The 21,318-nt window shown below is 40.4% G+C and overlaps 1 protein-coding gene across 4 annotated transcripts in view; it reads right to left on the bottom strand.

Annotated features, from left to right (window-relative positions):
* Positions 1-21,318, bottom strand: part of mfsd6b (major facilitator superfamily domain containing 6b) — a 52,543-nt gene that overhangs the window by 8,826 nt on the left and 22,399 nt on the right. For all 4 annotated transcript variants that reach the window (XM_052024310.1, XM_052024319.1, XM_052024302.1 and 1 more), the window contains 4 exons: positions 18,483-20,041; positions 9,523-9,620; positions 7,425-7,586; positions 2,024-2,122 (listed from right to left, as the gene is read on the bottom strand). In XM_052024310.1, the coding sequence (XP_051880270.1) occupies positions 2,024-2,122; positions 7,425-7,586; positions 9,523-9,620; positions 18,483-20,005 (1,882 nt within the window). In that variant the 5' untranslated portion in view covers positions 20,006-20,041. The remainder of the gene's footprint in view (positions 1-2,023; positions 2,123-7,424; positions 7,587-9,522; positions 9,621-18,482; positions 20,042-21,318) is intronic.

Genomic DNA, 21,318 nt, shown 5'->3' with positions numbered 1-21,318 from the left:
CATCTGTGGAAAGAGAAACAGTTAATTTTTCAGGACCTGGACCCTTCACCAGAATTGGGAACTCACTTTCCCAGACTGAGCAAACTTCGTTTTTACTTGTGAACAACATGGCACAGGAACACGTAGTTTAGTAAAATAATTCAATGTAATACAATTTTGTTTAGGATGCTTGCCTTCATTGGCCATAGCATAGAATTTAAGAGCTGGGATATCATGTCACAGCATTATAAAACATCGGTTAGGCCACACCTGGAGTATTATGTGCAGTTTTGGTCGCCACACTACAGGAAAGATGTGTTTGCACTTCAGAGGGTGCAGAGGAGGTTCACCAAGATGTTGCCTGGATTGGAGCATTTCAGTTTGAAGAAGAATCTGGAGGGGCTGGATTTGTTTTCCCTGGAGCAGAGGGGGCTGAGGGGCAATGTGATAGAGGTATTTTAAATTAAGAGGGGGATGGATAGGGTAGATTGTAAATATCTTTTTCCCATGGTGGGCATGTCAAAAATAAGAGGGCATAGGTTTAAGGTGAGAGGTAGGAGGTTTAGAGAGGATCTGAGGGAGAATTTTTCCCCACATGGAGGATGGTTGGAATCTGGGATGTGTTGCCTATAGGTGGTGCAAGCAGATACGCTCACAATATTTAAGCAGCAACAAGACAGGTACATGAAATTGTCAAAGCATAGAAGGCTATGGACCCAATACAGGTAAATAGGACCAGTACAGGTACAGCAGGTAGCATGGACATGGTGGGCTGAAGGGCCTGTTTCTGTTCCATACAACCTTATGATTCCATGAACTCAATCAAAAAAAAACTCTATTTGATGTACATTCAGATCAGCTATTCCGAACTGGTGGTTGTTCAACTAAGCACAGACCCATTTGTTGAAGTACATACACATTCTATTAATGAGTTTGCAGTCTGTAACAACTGTCTTCATTTTAGCAGCAGGTTAACGAAAGGTACACTTCTGCAAGTGTTATCTGCAAGGGTTTTCATACAATTTCACTCCAAAAACAACTTGCAAAATTGTTTGACTATTGTATCTATGACACTTTTGATTTATATACTCACAAACTTACTAAGACATAAACAAGGCCATAAGGCCCATCAACTCCATGCCAGCTCTCTGCAGAACAATCTGACTAGTCCAATTCCCCCTTTTCTTTAGCCCTTCACCTCATTCTCTTTTGCCTCTGACCTCCATGAAAGAGTAATTTACAGTTGCCAATTAACCTAACAGCAGATCATTAGAATTTGGGGGAAACCAGGGGTGAGGGGAAAGGGAGCAGGAGGAGAGAGAAATAAAGAGATGGCACAGAAGCAGAAATGTTAGGGGCATGATAGTGGGAGCAGAAGGATCATGGAACTGGGAATGCAAATGGAAGCAGGAGCAGCGGGTTATGTGGGAGAGAGAGGGGCATGGGAGTGGAAGGGGAGCAGTTTGGAGGATAGCAGGAGAGGGAGTGGGAATGGGAGAAGGAGAGGGAGTGGCATGGGAGCAGGAGAGGCGCAGAGTCATGGAGCACATAAATAGGCCCTTCAACCTACCTTGTCTATGCTGATTATCACATGCCCATCCATACTAATCCCATTAGCCAGCACATGATCTATACACTTCTACACCTTTGTGATTCATATGTTCATTTATAGGGGCAAGGGAGCAGTGGTAGGGGTTGGGTGTGGGAGAGGAAGGAGGAGAGGGAGAGGCGTGCGAGTGGGAGAATTGTAGGAATGACAGGGATCTAGGAACAGAAGCAGGAGGGGTGTGGGAGAGGGAGAGAGAGGAGTGCAGGACATGAGGAGGGAAGGGGAGGGTACGACAGTGAGAAGGTTGTGGAGGGGTAGGGAGAAGGGTCCAGGAATGGGGAGAAGGATGGTTAGGGCAAAAGAGAGAGGTTTGTCAGACTCAGCACAATTCCTTGAAGCAATGCAGGAAAGCAATGGGCAATATTGAATGTCTCATTGATTGCAATTCTAACTGACTTTGTGATTCTACTCATTAAATGTGATACTGATAAATACCTTCATCTTCATCAGGCACTGCCAACCATTGGATCAAGGCAAAAAGTAGAAGAATCACCAAAGAGGCCATTCCAATGCCACGGAATGTTTGTTGAGCACCTGAAATCCATAATCAGACAACATCACGTCTAATCACTTATCAATACTCATTCTTTAACATGCACCAATAAAAGACATGGTGATGGGCACTGAAATAAAACTGGTAATACTCCAAATCAAATCACACTGTATAAAACCCTTTAACTTCAGTAGTGATTTTATCCTGGTTGTTTGCTATTTGCTGCTACAATAAGAAAGACTGCAATTATATAGCTTTTTCAGGACATTCCAAATTGCCTTACATTGAGGCCCGTTTTGAAGTGTTGTCACTGTTGCAGTGTGAGAAATGCAACAAATAATGTGCATTTTGTATGCTCCTGCAATCAGCAATGTAACGATAACTGGGACATTTGATTGAAGATAAATGTTGATCGGGACATTAGAATAGCTCCTTTGTCCTTATTCTATGTGACAATAATGGGATCTGAGAGAGCTGCCAGGACTATGTTTTTATGCCTTATTAAAGGACAGCCCACCAGCAGTGCAGCATTCATCTAATTGGAGTGTCAGCCCTGATTTCTGCATTCCTTTTACCAGGATGGGACTTAAACTCTTAACCTTTTGAATAAGAGGCAAGGACCTGACTAAACAAGTCATGGCTGACCATTCACTATAGTTTCTATCCATTATAAAAGAGCACACAAAAAGTATCTCGATCAGTTCAGCTGGAACCAAACGTCTATCATTCCTCTCCATTCTGATCACTTTTTGTCCATCTCTCAAGTTTAACCATTATTTTTCTAATAAGGGGAGGCACACTCTGCACTATAAGAAATTTTGCTTGTACTCTACTCGCTTGCAGGGAATTGCCTAAACTTTACTTGGTATCTCCCTACGGCAAAGTCAAGACTGAGAACTTCATTAGCAGAGAATCAAAAGCAATAAAAAATGTTTAAATGAAATCAAACAGAACTGCAGATGCTAGAAATCCAAAATAAAAGCCGAAATTGCTGGAAACACTCAGCAGCATCTGTGGAAAGAGAAAGACCATTAACATTTCAGGTCTGAGAACCTTTGTCAGAACTGGAAAAGGAGAAAGCAACTTAGTTTTGGAAGTTATCATCTTTGGTCAATGCCACAAATCCTCCCTTTTGATATTGATTTCTCCAAATGGAATCAAATGTGAGGAACTCCCATTTGTGCACTTCACCAAGGAAACATTTCTAAGCAAGCATCTCTGTAAGCTTGGAGATGGAGCAAACAGAATGGCTCTGTAAATGAGAACAGCGAGAGGGTTGTTGAAGAATGACTTGGAAAATCTATTTGATGCTTTTGTGCAATAATTTATTGATTACTTATAACCAATTTGCAGCCTTAATGTAATGTCTAATGAGTTTTTTTCCCCCCAGTACTAGAGAGCTATAGAAACACATGTGCCTAGAATGAAATGAATTTCAGAGGCAGAGCATCATGTGATAATGCTACTATACAGCATATTTAGCACCATCAACCGGGAATTAATTTCTAGATAATGTTCTTCTGTAATACCTTTTCCATTAAAAGTATTAATTATTTTAATCAGTTTCAGTAATTTTGCTGAGTTATGAATAAATCTGAGGACACTATTGTTTGCATTATTATTTCAGTTTTGGATCATAATAACAAAAATAATCTAAAAATAGTAGACCTCCCTTTTAACACCAGTCTTTGGAAGAGTTGATAGTGAAATCTGGGCTATGCATCTCTCAGCTCTTAAATAAAGCCACCTGCCTTGTCCCAGGCTTTTTCAACCTCCCCATCTACTACCATTTGATAATAGAAAAATTAAAGACAATTGTGACCCCAAACAACTGGCAGACAGACATAAATTCTTAATACTGAACTCTCAATTTCAAAATGCACTAAACGTTAAAGAAAAATATGGCGATATTTCATTTATTTCATATTACATTTTACTTAATCTTTCTTATATTTTTAAATCCACCTCTGCAATATATGCACTTTTAAGCCTTTGGCATTACCCCATCCCATAATAAAACTGTTGGGTACATTGTGTCTATTTTCCTTTCAAATACCAAGAGATCCCTGGTTTTAGATGATGCAGAAAAATACACTGAATTACACAGTGATCCCAAAATATTGATAAAAAACTTAAAATTCAAGATAATGAAAAAGAATTAACATAAACTAATCACTTTGCCCTGGCTGTAGATATTAACTCAGTGTTGTTTGTTATCAATGTTTTTGAGTTGTCAGACTTTTTGGTTTGTTGGCTCTTCCAGGCTTTGTGGGACAGTGTGTAGGGAAATCAGAAACAAAACTTCACCTCGCCTTAAAGCTAATGGTGCCAGATCATGACCTCACACTGAAGGTAAAAACATGCCTTTTACAGACCATGTAAAAGGAGCTTGTTTCAAGAACCTGGGTCAAACTCGTCTTGATCGAGTTGCACTGAACAGGTTAAAACAAAACTTTCTTTGACCCTCTGGGTTATCCCACGTTGCAGTGCAGATTAGATTTCACAACTGTAGAAATGTAGAATGGGGCAAACTACTTCAAGATAACATCACTTTGGATGACATCACTCCTTTCAAGAGAGTGTTCAAGGACATCTTCAACCTCTTACTGCTGCAGTCAGAGGTTCCCACAAGCTTCTAAAGGGCATCAAGAAGAGCAGGGTGAGCTGCCTCAATGACTATTGCCCAGTAGCACTCACATCTACTGTGATGAAGTGCTTTCAGAGGTTGATCATGGCTAGAGTTAACTCCTGCCTGAGCAAGGACCTGGACCTGCTGCAATTTGCCTACTGCCACAACAGGTCTACAGCAAACGCAATCTCATTGGCTCTCCACTCGGCTCTGGAGCACCTAGACAATAGCAAGACATGCGTCAGGCTGCTGTTTATCAATTATAGCTCAGTGTTCAACATCATCTTCCCCTCAGTACTAATCAACAAGGTTCAAAACCTGGGCCTCTGTACCTCCCTCTGTAACTGGATCCTTGACTTCCTTATCAGAAGGCCACAGTCAGTATTGATCAGTAGTAACATCTCCTCCTCGCTGATAATCCACACTGGCGCACCTCAAGGATGCGTGCTCAGCCCACTCGCTCTACACTCATGACTGTGTGGCTAGGCACAGCTCAAACACCATCTATAAATTTGCTGATCGCACCACTGTTGTTGGCAGAATCTCAGATGGTGATGAGGAGGCATACAGGCGTGAGACATATTGGCTGGTTGAGTGGTGTCGCAACAACAACCTCACACTCAACGTCAGCAAGACCAAGGAATTGACTGTGGACTTCAGGAAGGGGAAGATGGGAGAACACACACCAGTCCTCATTAAGGGGTCAGCAGTGGAAAGGGTGAGCAACTTCAAGTTCCTGGGTGTCAACATCTCAGAGGATCTATCTTGGGCCCAACACACTGATGCAATCATGAAGGCGGCACGCCAGTGGCTCTACTTCATTAGGAGCTTGAGGAGATTTGGTACGTCACCAGAGACTTGCAAATTTCTACAGATGTCCAGTGGAGAGCATTCTGACTGGTTGCATCACCGCCTGGTATGGAGGCTCCAATGTGCAGGATTGAAAGAGGCTGCAGAGGGTTGTAGACTCAGCCAGCTCCATTATGGGCACAATCCTCCCCACCACCGAGGACACCCTCAAGAAGGCAGCATCCATCATTAAGGACCCTCACCAGCTGGGACATGCCCTCTTCACGTTACTACCATCAGGGAGGAGGTACAGAAGCCTGAAGACCCACACTCAATGTTTCAGGAACAGCTTCCTTCCCTCTGCTATCAGATTTCTGAACGGTCCATGAACCCAAGAACACTACCTCCTTATTCTTCTTTTGCACTATTTATTTATTTTGTTACTTCTAGTAATGTCTTTATGTCTTGCACTGTAATCCTACCACAAAACAACAAATTTCACGACATATGTCAGTGCTAAAAAACCTGATTCTGATTCTCCTTGCTATTGCAATATGGTACGTTGCAATGGAAAACAATACATTTATTAAAACTGTTCAAGTGAATTCAGAGTGGTAAAATCAACCATAAAACAAAGCTATAAATAAGTAGTTATTTTGTTTAGCTCTACTGACTTTTTCTTTGCCTTACATTCTTTCACAAGTCTTTCAGCATGTATCACTTTAATGATTCTCTGGTGCCATTTCTCAGCGGGCACTTTTCGTGTGTAAGACTGGAAAGTAAATGCTGTCAGTTTGATACTAGACTTTGTAGGGCTGCCACAGCCAAAGATGATGTCACTTTTGCTTACTATTTCCATGTACAAGTATTTCTAACAGGGACAGTTAGATCATAATCTGTATATATTTCCTGAAAGAGTATTGGAAGTAGATAAAATACAAAACTTTCAAAAGAAAATTGGATGCGTATTTAAAAAGGTCAAGTCTGCAGGACTATGGGCAAAGAGCAAGGGTGGTAATAAATGGATAGTTCAACCAAAGAAATGCTACAGGCACAATGGAGCAAATGATTCAATGAAGCCATGTCTCACAGCCCAGCCTTTCATAACAACTGCTCTGGCTTTGATCAACCAAGTGAGCATGAACTGACCATTGAACCTAAGATTTTCCTTGTCGATCTGGCTCAACCCTCTTCCAGTCAGTACATTTACTCAGTGATCCAGGTCACTTTTATTTTCTATTTTGAAATATTTGTCATCAGGCATCCTGGAGTATTTATAACTGAATAGTCAATGTAATGGTTTGAGTATTGGTTCAGCCTTGCATCACCCTTTTCCTCTTTGGATTTGTCTGTTGAAAGAAGGTGAACAGGCTTTGCATCCTGCCCTGATGTCCTTGAGCCACCCTATATGGCCAGTCACTGCCATAATATTAACTATTTGTCCTTAAAAAAAAACTTGTATTATTATCGTAATACAAATTATTATTTTAATATTTTAGAATATTGCATTCAATATTATTCTAGAATGTGAACATTTAATATTTCTAAATAAAATGCATACATATAGCAGAAGATATTTTTAAGAATATCAGAAAAGCCAACTTAGCTGGGACTAGATTTAATATGTTGCAATGAAACAGCACATAAAAGAGAAAAAGATTTCCTGAGTTAAATTGATAACAGCAGACTCTCTCTGAATGCTAAATGTAGTAAACTCCCTAATTCTGAGAGAATGCAGCTTTGCAATTTTATTACAGTAAAAATGATAAACCAATCCCTAAATTAGTCAAAGCATGTCAATTTCATGAATATTTGAAGCAGCTTGAAAGTGAGACCATTAGGATAAAAGGCTGCTTCACCAGATAAATAATGAACAACTCTCTCCCAGTCACTGATACGTACAGAATATACATGATATGACTTACCAAAGGCATTCACCATTACTCCTCCCACCATAGCACCACAGCCTCGGCCCAAACCTAAATGGAGCCCTTGTAGAATTCCTTGAGTGGAAGTTCTTAATGCAGGAGGCACAGCTGCACTCAGGTAAGATATACATGCAGCCCATACTGCTGCATGGGTAACACCTGCAAATAAACATAAATTCATCCTTTCAACATTTCATTCATTTTCTAATCAGACTCTATGGTGGTTACAGAAAAACATGGTTCAGTTAATCAGACATGCATTACTTTACATCTTTAAAAGGAGAGGCGTCAAGAAACGAGTTAAATGAGGTAATTCATAGAAATTGGATTTCACCCTTTTTTAGCATTGTGTATTTATCTTTAAAGCTCATTCGGATTTCTTGCAAAGTGATCACAAAAATGACCAAAAATACATCAGAAACAATGCTGTGGTATTTTATACCCAGATACTGTATAAAGGAAATCTCCCAACCTTACCCAGTCTATCTTTACATGAAAACCCACCAATGCGGTTATCTCTCAACTGTCTCTCCAGTTCAGACCAACAGCAGATAGACAATAAATGCTGGCTTTGCCAGGGATATCCACATTCCATGAATGAATAAGTAATAAAACAAAGGACCATTGTAGTCTGACAGGATCAGACTCAATTGGATGCAGGTTCCAACAATTTGCTACACATTTATCTGGTTGCCTGCACTCCTGAAACCCAGCAATTCTGGCAACTCCCAATACTTAAGATGCCACCTGGTTGTCAGTGAAATCAAAGTTTGTGAACGTATCTCTTTGTGAACAGAATGCTAAGTGACCCCTCTGATGCTGCAAAGAGCAATAAATTGGGGGCAAGCAGAAATCTGTTGCAGCTACGTGGAAGGTTACTGTGGTGAGGAACTTGGAAAGCCAACATAACTTTGATCTCCATTGAGTGTGAAATCCAAGCACAAGAGCACGGCTAGTGTCTTTCCACAGCTTTTCATATTTCTGTGATGACAGCCTTGAAAAATCCGAACCTGCAAATAAACTGCTCATCAGAGGTCCGTGAAGGATGTGATGTCTCCGAATATTCATCTCAAAGTAGACAGCAGGACTTTGCTTCCTGCCCTGAGGTCCATTAGCCACCCTATGTGGCCAGTCACTGCCGTCATAACATCTTCAGGAATGGATTGCTACCAGCCTGTCACCACAAAATGAATATCTCAGTAGCCAGAGGCTGAAAAAAAGTCACACTTCTGTTCAAACATATTCTTGTGAACTTTGGAAGGTGACCAAGTTGCCTGCAGTCAGTTCTGAAGCTGTCCTGTCAGCTATCCTGATAACATCAGTGTTGTTTTAAATAGACAAATGCAGCAAAGTAGTCTAAGTACTGTGAGCATTCAATGAGGTTGTACTCAATAGTTTCACTTTATCTCTGCAAGGGAGGAAAAGTGTGGTGCAGAACTAGTGATGTCATTCAGTGCATCAGTAATGTCAGAAAAACATCAACAGCACTATCTCAACTCAGGAACATTCAGAATAATTTTCCACTGCATGTGTGAAATGATCACCAGCATGATCTAACTTGGGTTAAATCGCTTTTATGTGCAAGTTGTGTGTAAAAACAGGGCTAATAGGACCAAATTCTATGCTTCAGTTTGCATCCCTTTTTCTTATGGTGAAAGTTGATTCAAAGTTTTGATTTTATGCAAAATCAAGAATCGTGGGAAGCTGTTCAGTCAGCTGTGTCTATGGCAACTCTTTAAAGAACTACCTAATTAGTCGCACTCCCTGATCTTTCTCAATGACCATGTTAATATTTCCCTAAAAGGATTTATCTATTTTCCTTTTGAATGTTATTATTGAATCTGCTTCTACCACCCTTTCAGGTAATGTGTTCCAGATCAACTTGCTATGCATGAAAAATTTAAGAAGTATTAAATCAACAAGAAGTGGCATGAGGAGAATTATCTTCAATGTAGCGAATAAGAATGGCTCAGTTTATCTCTTGCTAAGAGCATGCAAGTGGAGCAACGATCTGATATCTGATAATTTTGTGTTGATATGTATGAGAATAATCTTTACTTTTATTGTCAAGTTTTCAAATTTTTCACCTTCTTACCTTGCAACACCTCCATGGGTAGGACATACCATCCATTTTCCACATACGAGATATATAAATAACGAGCTGTATTACAAGCCAGGCCAATGTACAGTACCCTGGGACACAAACATAAGCATGGTTAAACATAAATAAACAGGTTCTTTGAAAGTAATACATGTGTGTTATATAAGGACACATGAACAAAAGAAATAGTAGCAGGAATAGGCCATTCGGTCCCCCGTGGCTGCTCTCATCAATAAGATCATGGTTCATCTTATATCGTCACTCCACTTTCCTGTACTAACCCTGTATCTCTTGATTTACCTAATATCTAAAAGCCTACTGAACTCCTGATTAGATGCAGTCACTGAGACTCTATAGCCCTCTTGGGACGACAACTCCAAAGATCCACAGAGACATCTTCCCACCTCTTTCCTGAATGGTCAAACCCTTATTCTGAGACTGTGACACCCCAGTTCTAGACTCAGAGCCAGAAAAAGCATCACATTCACATCTATCTTGTCAAACCCCACAGGGATTTTTACATTCCAATGAGATCATCTCCTAATCCTCTAAACTCAAGAGAGTAGGCCCACTTTACCAAATCTCTTTCCACACAACAAAATCACCATCCAAGCAATTAATCTGATGAATCTTTGCTGCACTCCCTCAATCACAATATGTATACTCACCAGAGCCCTACATAACTGGAGGAAAACATCTCTTGTTCTCAAAACCTCTTGCAATAAAGGCCAAAATATCATTTGGTTCTTAACTGCTTACTGTACCTGAATGTTAACTTTCAGTAGCTCACATGCAAGGCCCTCAACTTTCAAGCTCTCACCATTTAAAAAAAATACACTTATCTTTTTGTTTTAACTATATGACCTTATATTTTCCCACATTATGTTCCATCTGCCAAGTCCTCACTCATCCATTTAATCTGTCTATTTCCCACAGAACCCTATCTGTATTCTCCTCACGTCCTAGCTTTCTGTCACTACTACCCAGCTTTGTAGTAGCAGCATAGTCAGACATACAACACTCAATCGCCTCTCCAGATATAGACTGTGAACAGCTGGGACCCCAGCACTGATCCCAGAGGCACCCACTAGTCACAGTCCCCCAGGATGAAAATGATCATTTTATGTCTACTAGAAGTTTATAAAATTATGAGAGGCATAGATAGGGTAAATAGTCTCCTTCCCAGAGCAGAATATCAAATACTAGAGGGCATAGCTTAAAGCTGACGGGGAATGTTTAAGGGAGATGTGCAGGGCAAGTTTTTTTTTTACAGACAGTGGTAGGTGCCTAGAATGGACTGCCGGTGTGGTGGTGGAAGCAGACACAATAGTGGCATTTAAGAGGCCATATGAACAGACACATGAACATTAAAGGAATGGAGGAATATGGATCATGTGCAGGCAAATGGGATTAGGTTAATTTGGGATCATGGTCGGCAGAGACATTGTGGGCCAAAGCGCCTGTTCTTGTGCAGTGCTCTTCTATGTTCTATGTCGACTCTATTTTCTATCTGTTAACCAATTCTCAATCCACAACAAATGCATCCTGTTATAATTGTGTTTAATATCTTGCATAGCAACTTATAAAAAACCTTCTGAAAGTTCAAAAACACCACCTCAATTCTTTCACTCTCATTGATTCCATTAGTTACAACCTAAAAAAAACTACAGATTTGTCAAACATGATTCCCCTTTCATAAATCCAAATTAACTCTATGCAATCCTATTATTTTCTAAGGTCACTGTTTACCACTTCATTAATAATAGCTTCCGAAATTTTTCCTACTACTGATAACAAACTAACATTTCTACACTGTTCCCTGTTTTCCTCCCCCCTCCTCTCTTAAATAGTAGGTTTTGCTACCTTCTAATTAGTGGGAACATTCCAGAATTTTGGAAGATGACAACCAATCTATCTGCTGCCTCCATAGATTTGGTCATCTGGGGGTTTAATCAACTTTTAAAACTATTATATTTTTTCTCCAAAACGTTGTTTGTGAATTTATATTAAAAAGAACAATCAATTTTTCCTGGCACTTCTACTTAGCATGTTGAAGGAAATATTTTATAAATGTGATGACTTTTAGAACTGTTATTGCCTTTTTTCTCCTGTTTATTCCATTTTAATTCTCCCATGCTCATTACCGCGTCTTTCCTCCCACTCATTAGATGTTCTTCTCCTCGAAAAACACCCCAACCCTTACTCCAGAGTTTAATTGGATGCAACAGCATGCGAGTTATGAAGTACGCGTACTTGGGATTAGAGGTATCCAAACTGTTTGACCCGTTTCCCTTCCCCACCCTGAAAATATTTGTAGAATGTGACACCCGGACAACGTACGTCACCGAATCAAATTTGGCATCCACGCCCGAGAAAGGCACTCCACCCTAGCCCAGCGCCCCCGCCAGCCCTCACCCCAGCCCAGCCCAGCCCAGTCCAGCCCCCGCCTCAATGAGCGCCAGCCTCTGACCGCCACACACCGACGCAAACCTGGAGCCAACGCCCGGCAAGGCGCTCGCTGGTCCCATGGAACGTTCCCTATCCGTTCCCCAACCGGGCATGACACTTTCCCACGGCCACCGAGTCAAACTTAAAACCCTAAATTAATCTTCCAGTTCCGAGTCAATCGAATACCCCAGTATACCTGGATAAAGTGCTGAGTCGGCGCAGTACAACCCGACCCCACCTCAACTCTTAACACAACACAGATCCGATTAGTCCCCAGTCCACTGGATACGTGGGTCCCACAGGGCTTGGGTTAAGGAAACAGGCTCGACTGGAACCCATGATGTAAAGGCCTGGAGATCTGTTACATGATGTTTTGCAAAAAGAGTCGGAAAGTTGGGTAGGTTTGCGATTTTTATGACGTGAGATGCCTACTAATTTTTCTGATGGGTGGAAGTTGTCATCGGGTTGGCGTCTTGGTGGGTTGGTGGTGTGTACAACTGACGGGATGAAATGGGAGCAAAAGTTGTGAATAAGATGTTAGGAAACTGAAATATTAAACATCAGTTCAGTAAGTATAGAAAATTCATGGTCAACAAACACACGATAAAAAAACGTTTTTGAAAAAAGACATAGGCACTGAGCAGAAATAAATGATAAGATATTGAATGAAGACAGTTCTAGACAAAACTACATCCATCCCCCCCCCCCCAAAGTATCTTGAACTTGTTTCTTTGCTGAAATAGATTAATTTGAATGTTCTGTAAAGTAGGTCAGAATGCTAGATGTAGTTTGAAGCAATCAAATGTACTTTAGCTTTTGATTTATAAAAAAACTTTCAAATAGATTTCATGTTTTAATGGAAATTTTTAACTGAGGCAAATATACAGTATATATACAGCATGTACACAAAACTGATGCCCCATATTCAACTGGCTAGTCATATTCTTTTCAATGTATTCCACATTATAGCAGAACAATTTGAAATCATACAAAAAAAAGCACAATAAACTCACTGTGTCAGAGAATATGTAACTGAATCTGCCTGGGCAGTGAGGGGGAAAAAATGAGCATAATTGTATTAAACAACGACTTGAACCTTTGAATTCAAACAATTCAAGCCACTGATTAAATTGGTCTGCAACTAAAGTGCTGTATTCTTTGAACTCATGAAAGCGATAAATTTCTTTAATCTAGAGCAATAAAAATTTTCCATCTGCTGAACTAGAATGAACATTTTTAACAGTGTAATTGACATTCAATTCATAAGGTTTTCTGAAATAGCAAGAGGAGTTACCTCATAAGGTAGTGATAGCGAAGTCAGAAGCTACCTTCTGTTAAACCCCAAGGTTAAATGCCTGCACATCTGCTGAAAGTAGCAATGCCATGGTCACAAAGAGACTGACCTCCAGATTTTAAACAACAGCTTGAGAACATTTAGACCTAAACTATTCATGCTTGCTTGGAGATGAACTTATCCGTGGTGTAACCATGCTTCACCGAATCCAAATACCAGCAGCTCTTGGAACTCCAGATGATAACAGTTTCAAGAGCCTGGAACTTTTTGATATTTATAAAGTGTTTAAAGTGCATGAAGCTGTGTTGCTAGAATTATATAAAGAGGCTGCATTACAGGTTTGAAAGCTAAAATGTTGAGCTCAATTGCTGTATTAAGCGATCCAGAGTAAAATATTACTGTGGGAAATGGGGTCTTATTCCTGGGTAGATTTCTTTAACCCTCAGCAGACTTGCATGTTTGACACCTGACCTAATAACTCCCATTTCTGTTACATTGAAAAGGACTGCTGCCTTTACCTAGCCCTACATTTAAAACCCATTGGACCCCTAATCACATCTTCCTTATGTACAAAAGACACACTAAAGAAGTTTTAACTGAGGCAGATTGTGCAAGTGATAACTTTCAGATGAAATCGCATCCAATGGAAAACTGGCCTGACCTCTCAATGTGATTCATCTTCGTACAGCTAATGTTTTCAGGCATAGGTTCTGCACCCACTGATTGGGTTGTGCTGCACACATTTTCTCCACTGCCAGCTTAAAATGGAGCTTTTGGGGGCAACCTATGACCTTTGTTGTTCATGCACAGAAAAACTAGCACACAGCATGCAGAATATAGTATCAGTGCTGTCACATCAATGCCCTGCACACAGCATCTTCTAGCCTTGTTTTTCAATGATTAGCTCAATGGAGAACTAATTTGATGCTCCTTTCACTCATGGTGCCACTTTGTGTAAATCAATTCAGAGCTGCCTGCTTGGACCACTGGCCCCTTGATCAGCTTGCCAGTGGCTTGGAGCCTCCCACATCACAGGAGTTGATTGGACTACATCATCATATGGTGGGTTCCAAAATGCACAGGAGAGCACTGGGTCCCTCCCCTTCCCCATGACTCCTTGCGCATCCACGGCAGACTTTACTGCAGCTGTACTGTTACGGATGCGGGCTGAGCTCTTTTTGTTACTGACATACTTCCCAGCAGTCAAAAATGCAATGATGCAGCAGCTGCAAGCTCTGCAGTTAGCTGCTGATTGGGATCAAACAGGCCCCGTTTCAGAGCATGATTCTGTGTATAAAACTCCACAGTGCTTTTACAAACTTTTGTCCAATTGCACAATTTCTTTTAGAGCCCTGAAGTTGCTTGCACTACCTGAGGGAAGGAGGGTGAAACCCCAATTTCTCAACATGTGTCTCTTTGGGGTTATTTTTACTTCTTTCTCTGTTCAATGGACACTCTTAATGTCAAATGTGAGCAGCAACCACCTACACATAGATTTCATCCACCGACATTTGCAGATGACACAAAACATAGAAGCATAGCAAACAATAAGGATAGTAATAGATATCAGGAGGGCATAGGTTCTTGGAATGTACAGACTCTGTAGTACATATTATGTGCCTATACCTTTAAGAACTATGTGTGTTAGTGGTATGACCTTGGATGAATTGTTGTATCACCAATGCTGTTAGCTGGGTGTTGTTTGCCATCAACAAAGGATATTGAAGGTCCATCCTATTTGCTTTCCTGAATAGGAAAGCAAATATGCACAAATGATATGAGGCTGATGCAATGCTCTTAAGTGTGAAATAATACCTTATGGTAGGAAGATTGAGAAGAGACACTATAAATCAAGTGATACAATTTTACCAATTATAGGAACAAAGAGAACAAGAGAAAAAAGGGGTAGATGTGGGCAAGTACTTGAAGGTGGCAGGACAAGTTTATTCATAGAGATGCAAAGTACAAAAATACAAAGATTGTTTGCTAAAACTTTACTGGGCCTCACTCAGATGGAGTACTGTCTTTAGTTCTGCATAACACAATTTATGAAGGAGCTAAAACATTTAGCATTAAACAAAAGACATTAGAATAAATTCAGAGATAAGGGATGTCAATTATGTGAAAAGACTAGAGATGCTGGGGTCACTTGCCTTTGAGAGGAGACTTGATAGCGGTGATCAGAATAATGAAGGTTTTGACAGAGTAAATAGAGGAGCTGTTTACAATTATGGAAGGACAAGTAACCAGATTTAAGGTGATTGACAAAAGAAGATGGGTAAGGTGGGTAAACTACTTTTTAAACACAGTGAATTGTTATGATGTCGAAATAACTAGTGAATGGATGGTGGATCAGATTCAAAAATAAATTTCAAAAGGGAATTTGAAAATTAATTGAAGAGAAAACATTTGCAGAGCTATGGGAAAAATTGTGGGGGGTGGAGGGGGATGGATGGGTGGAGTGGCAGGATTAATTGGATAACCTTACATTTGGCTGGAAGGCATACACTGGTGATACATCATATGTACAATTAAACATTGAGAAAAAGGAACATTATGCTTACTACCCAGTAAAATGGTGCAGCCCTAAAAATCACAGATCTCCTGGCATGTTCCACCATCAAGTGGGCAGGAAAGAATTAGACAATGTTCTTGTAAAGCTAGGAACACTGGATTCGAGCTTGCATAACTTCATTCAGTCTACATCCAAGCCAAACGTGGTCCTCTGCATCAGAGAACATGTGGCTAGGAGAGGAGTCTCCCCGGCCAGGAGTTCCTGAAGCCTTGACGTATATCCATATGGCATCCAGCATACTGTAGGAGAAAAGGTGCTATGATCCCCGAGCAGGAGAAATTACTGCCCACCTTGGAGTCCAGGCCTGGGCTCTCTAAATGACTTTGCAATCTTCCAGCTCAATTCTCAGCCCAATTAAAAAGTTCCATTTTAAGTCTGTCACCTGAAATGCAAATAAGGGATCTCTGCTGGTTCTCAGGCACATGTACTAACTGGTGCCGGTGGCAAATGTATTATTTAAATCCAGGAAGGTATGTCTGGCCCAGGTACTTTGAAGCCTCAGAAGGTCCACTCAGGCTCTGCACACATATGATGGTCCTGACTTCCGTTCAACATGTGGTAATCAAGCCAATCTGACAGATCAGATGGCAGGTTGGCAATAGATAAATGATGTGGTAAGTGCAAATTGCATGCACAGCTTTCTGGTCTTCAGCACTTAATTTCCCTTCTCACTTTGTGGGGTTTTTTTTGTGTTTTTTCAGGAGAAAATAGCAAGGTCTAAAGCAAATCAGATCAAATTTGAGGATAACAGCAAATGCAGCCAATGAGCCCTCACCTTTTAAAAAATAATCAAGATTCTTCTAGCTCTTTCCACTCACTGTTATCTGCTTTATAGATCAAGGAAATACCAAGTTTAATTCCCAGTATGTCTTGAGTTAGATGATTTAGGTTGACAGTGCAAGAGCTAAAATTCACCTCACTACTGCCAGTTTAGTAAGGCAAAAGTGAGCTAGTGGAATTAGATTTGGCTTTGGTGTTGTCTGATCTGAATACTGTACAATTTGACCACCATGCCTTTCAATAAAAGCTAGACTGTTTTGCACTGAAGATATGAAAATCCCATGTCTGTTTAACCTCTGTCTTTGCATGGCATTTGTATGCCACTCATTTCTCCTTCTTTTGTGATCATTCCCAGCTGCCTATTTAAGTAGCTGGAAATATCCCATGCTATTATTCAAGGGAAGGGAAGCTTTCCCAGTGTCCTCCAGGTGAGTACCAAGCCAACACTCCCTTGAAAATGAAACAAAGAAAGGACAAACATCCTTACTGGTGATATTCCAAGCAGCATGTGGGGAATTCAGCCAAACAACTGATTGATGAGCCAACTAAAACACAGGTCATCACTGAGCAACTCATTACAGTGGACACATATTAACTAGTCAGTGGTAGATACCATTTGACCTTCCAGAAAAATTGACTACTTTAGCTGGAGATGTCTATCCAAGAACAAAGGTGAAGGAAAATAATGAAAGAAATTATGAAACAAAGGAAAAAAGGTGAAGGGTGGGAATAAACAGATAAATAAATCACTACATAGGTACTTCAAGACCTAGAAACATCATGGATAATGTTACATTGAGTGTAGATGCTGGTAGTAGAAGGGTGTTTGACTGTGGGAAGACTAGACCTAATTTTGTTTGGCATGTGTTCCCTATTAGAGTTGGAGGGGCAGAGTCTTCCCAGGGACATTTAAAACCAAGATGAGGACAGTGGGGAGGTCTGATTGTGGCAGAGGGGTGGAAGAGTTTAAGATCACAGAGATGTCCAATCATGATAGTCAGCTGAGAGTGTTGATCGTGGAGAGAGGAGAAACTTTGTGATGTGCCTATCCAATTGTCAGGGGTGGAGATGGTGGTTGAGGATGTCCCACTGCAGGACTGGGCACATGGAGTAGACATCTCAGACCATTGTGGAGGGAAGTGTGGGTGTTGTAGCTTGTGGCTATGGAGGAAACATTTCTACCTCTTGTCCACAACCAGTGCAATAAGGGCACTAACCCCATGAATTAAAAAAAAACAGAATTACTTTTAAAAAGAGGGCACATATCCTCCTTCAAGTATATAAATGATCTGCTTTCCTCCTGAAATCAGACTGCTCAACAGCTCCATTAAATTAGAAAGGATATGGTTTTCAAGTGGGTGGGTTCCTCTTTCAGATTTGTACCTTTCACCGTGATTCAACCCTACCCCTTCCCTCACCCAAATAACACTGAAGTATCCAGGGAAATGGAATTAAACAGCTCAAACTGAACAATGAAATTTGGAGCAAATGCACAACTTCTGTACACTACATTCTCCGAGAGATGTCCAATCTGACTTGAGGCAAGTCAAATTTTAAAATGGATTCTGGTATTTTCAGACCTGAATAAACAAATGTTTTCCCCAATAATTTTCTCTTTGTGAGTTTAGGTACGTTCTGTATTTGGTTTGAAAAGCCATGCTCCCTTTGTGAAACACCAGAGCTCTCAGCCCTATAAAGTCCACCATAACTTGGGACTTAATTTCCCCTGGCACTCCTACTGTGTAATGCAAAACTATGATGTATAAATAGATGGAAAATTGTAGCCTCCCTTGAAATCCTGTTGTAATGTGAAGCACGTGCCACATCAAAGAAAGGGGAAGCAGTGTAGTAGCTTACCTAATGTGACCCACCAGTTCAATCAGCTTATGGCTCAGGAAATAGGCTGTCAGTTCTGAGATGTGGCTGAGGACTGAGCAGATTCCAAAGAGTGTAGTTGTCCCATTCAGGTCTTCCAAATGCCAGTAGAGGAATGTGAACACAAAGCCATAACCAAAGCCCATGAACCAGGCTACAAATAGCACCGAACCATACTGCACACTGCAAATCATTCTCAGCAGCCATTTAAATTCAAATGTCTTTTTCCCTGTGCTCCTGGAATCTTCAGCATTGCCATTGACTTTAGAATTATCCACTGAAGAATTCTGAGCCACTTGCTGAATTTCAATAGTATCTTCCCTTTTGTTCTCTTCAGTTTTTAAATGACTGTAATCAAATCTGAATTGGGTTGATACAATCAATGCTAAAGACATCAAAACACCAAAAACAATAAAAGTTATTCTGTAGTTCTTGTAATCTGTGATTTGACAGCCATCACCTTCTATAAAAACTTCAATGTGAGTATGGTCAATTGAGATGCCAACTGCCAGCATGGTTAAGCCCCACCCTAGGGAGCCCCACATTCGTTGCAATCCATATCGGTCCCTGTGTTTGCCAAGATACTGTAGAGTAACGGTGTCCACGATAGTGACTGCTGGAGCACTGAAGAACTCTCCGATGATGACAACCAACAAGATTAGTAGGAAAATATTTTCAACTTCTGTCAAGTTGTAAGTGACCTGTTTATCTTCCCTCACTGTTGTAGCAGGTGTGCTGCTGGTGGTGGTAGTGTATAATGTCCTGTTTGGTTTTGTTGTTGTTGAATTGTCAGTACTTGGAGCAGATCTTTTCTGTAAGATGTGGTCTTGTTCTACATTAAACAAGGGAAAAGAAAAACCGAGGTTTCCCAAATATCTGAAACGCTGATTTGCTAAAATATCTCTCTGTATCCGACTTTTGTTGGAGCTGTTTTGAATGGAGTGGTTTGTAGTCGCAGCGGCAGATAACATTGAGGAAGTAGAAACATTTGGAACTGCTGTGGTAGGTACTGGATTCCTTGATTCACACCTCATGGTGGCAGGTTTCACAAAACCAATTCCCAGGTTGAAAACAATCCAACACATAACTGAAAAGAGAAGGACAATCTTTCCTTTTCTAAATCGATCTGCAATTACTCCCCAGAAAGGTGCACTGCAGAATTCTATAAAATACCTTATTCCTACCAAGAGTCCACTTTGGCTGGCCAACATGCCAAGTTGTTTGTAATACACTGGCAGTAGTGGAATTAATGATCCATAACCAGAATAAAAGAAGAAGTAGAATATTTTGGAAACAAGAAGATCATTACTAATTTTTATGCAATGTTTCTCCAACCAGTCGGGTTCCTCTGCTTCTGCTGCTTCTGTTGCTAAATGAGCAGGAGCAAGAGATGATTCATTTCTTGCTTCAGCTGACAGTGTGTTGAAGGGCTCAGCAAGAATATATTTTCTCTTCTGTTCCTCTTCATCATCAGAAAGGATGGCAACTTTGTCTTCACTCGCCATTGTTAATTGGTGAGATGCTCAGGTTCCGATACTGGCCTACAAGAAGGAAGAAAATATTTAGAACTTTCTTTATATTTGCATGTAAACAAACTCCTAAATTTCACTTAATTCTTTGACTACTGGATTTTAGGAAAACCTGTCTCCTTCGTATTATGAGGCATCAAATAGGATGGATTAAATTTGTTGGGCAGCTCAATAAATAGTGAAACTCAATGCATTTGTTGGGAAGAGGCCATTCCTGTTTTACTTTATTATTTTTATTTGCTTTGTGTTAAATCCACCAAGAACAGAATGGGAATTTTGGATACAGACAGCCTGGCATCCATCACGCAGCTATTTGTCATCCTTGTCTGTTGCCAAAGTGAGAGATAATTAGTACGTTAGGTTCATCAATTATTGTTGAAGTTCCTCTTTTAACGGTATTGAGTTCAAATGCAATCAGATTACCTTTTCTATGAATTTTAGAATTCAAAGAGTATGCTTGTAAGCATTTATTGATATCTAGGAAATCAAGTCATGCATTTTGGAGGGGTGGATGATGTTCATCTTTCTTTCAGCAGAGATCATCTGCTTTCTCAATTGTTTGTGGTCTAATTGTGAAAAAGCAGACATGCACAGCACCGTCTGTTTCGGAAGAAAATGATTTTGTTTTAAAGTCTCTAGGTACAGAGATAAACAGCTGTACCTTATTATTTAAAAACAGAGAAATTTCAACAAGCTGAGGAAATTTAAAAAGTGCTAAGCAAATTTCATGCTATGGTTTCGTTAGCAAAGGGTGCTGAGTCAATGTACTGTGCAGGCTTAGGAAAGTTTTGGCTAGACATACTGAGGTAACTGATCTTGGCAGGGTTGCTTCAATTGACCTCAGTACACCTGGATTAGGGCAGGGAATTGGCCAAGTTCAGCAAGTATCATTAAGAGTGTCGTGTGTGTGTGTGTGTGAGAAATATAAGTGTATCGGGTAAAACAGACTGTTAAATCTCAATGCTTGATATACACATGAAGAATGTTTTAGTTTAGTAAGAAATAAAGAACTAAAAGGGGGGAAAAGTGGTTGAAGAATATTTTTAAAGATAAGAACATTGCTATTTGAGGAGACATCACCTGCCGTAACATGGCATCCAGTGGCACCCACCGGTAGTTAAACTTGCCTGTTTAATAGCAATGATACTTTGTGCCATAAGTCTGAGCAGCAAGGCAAACAAAGCATTGGGAACCTGCAGAAGTATGCCAGGCAATTGGGTGTCTACTTAAACAATAGCATCAAAGAACTGTTGGTGAATTAAATGTCAAATCAGGTACAGGAAGGATTA

The sequence above is a fragment of the Pristis pectinata genome, chromosome 1, assembly GCF_009764475.1.
Source record: "Pristis pectinata isolate sPriPec2 chromosome 1, sPriPec2.1.pri, whole genome shotgun sequence".
Classification (NCBI taxonomy): Eukaryota; Metazoa; Chordata; class Chondrichthyes; order Rhinopristiformes; family Pristidae; genus Pristis; species Pristis pectinata.
Note: the sequence above shows the minus strand (reverse complement) of the source record. Positions and strands in the feature narration are given on the sequence as shown.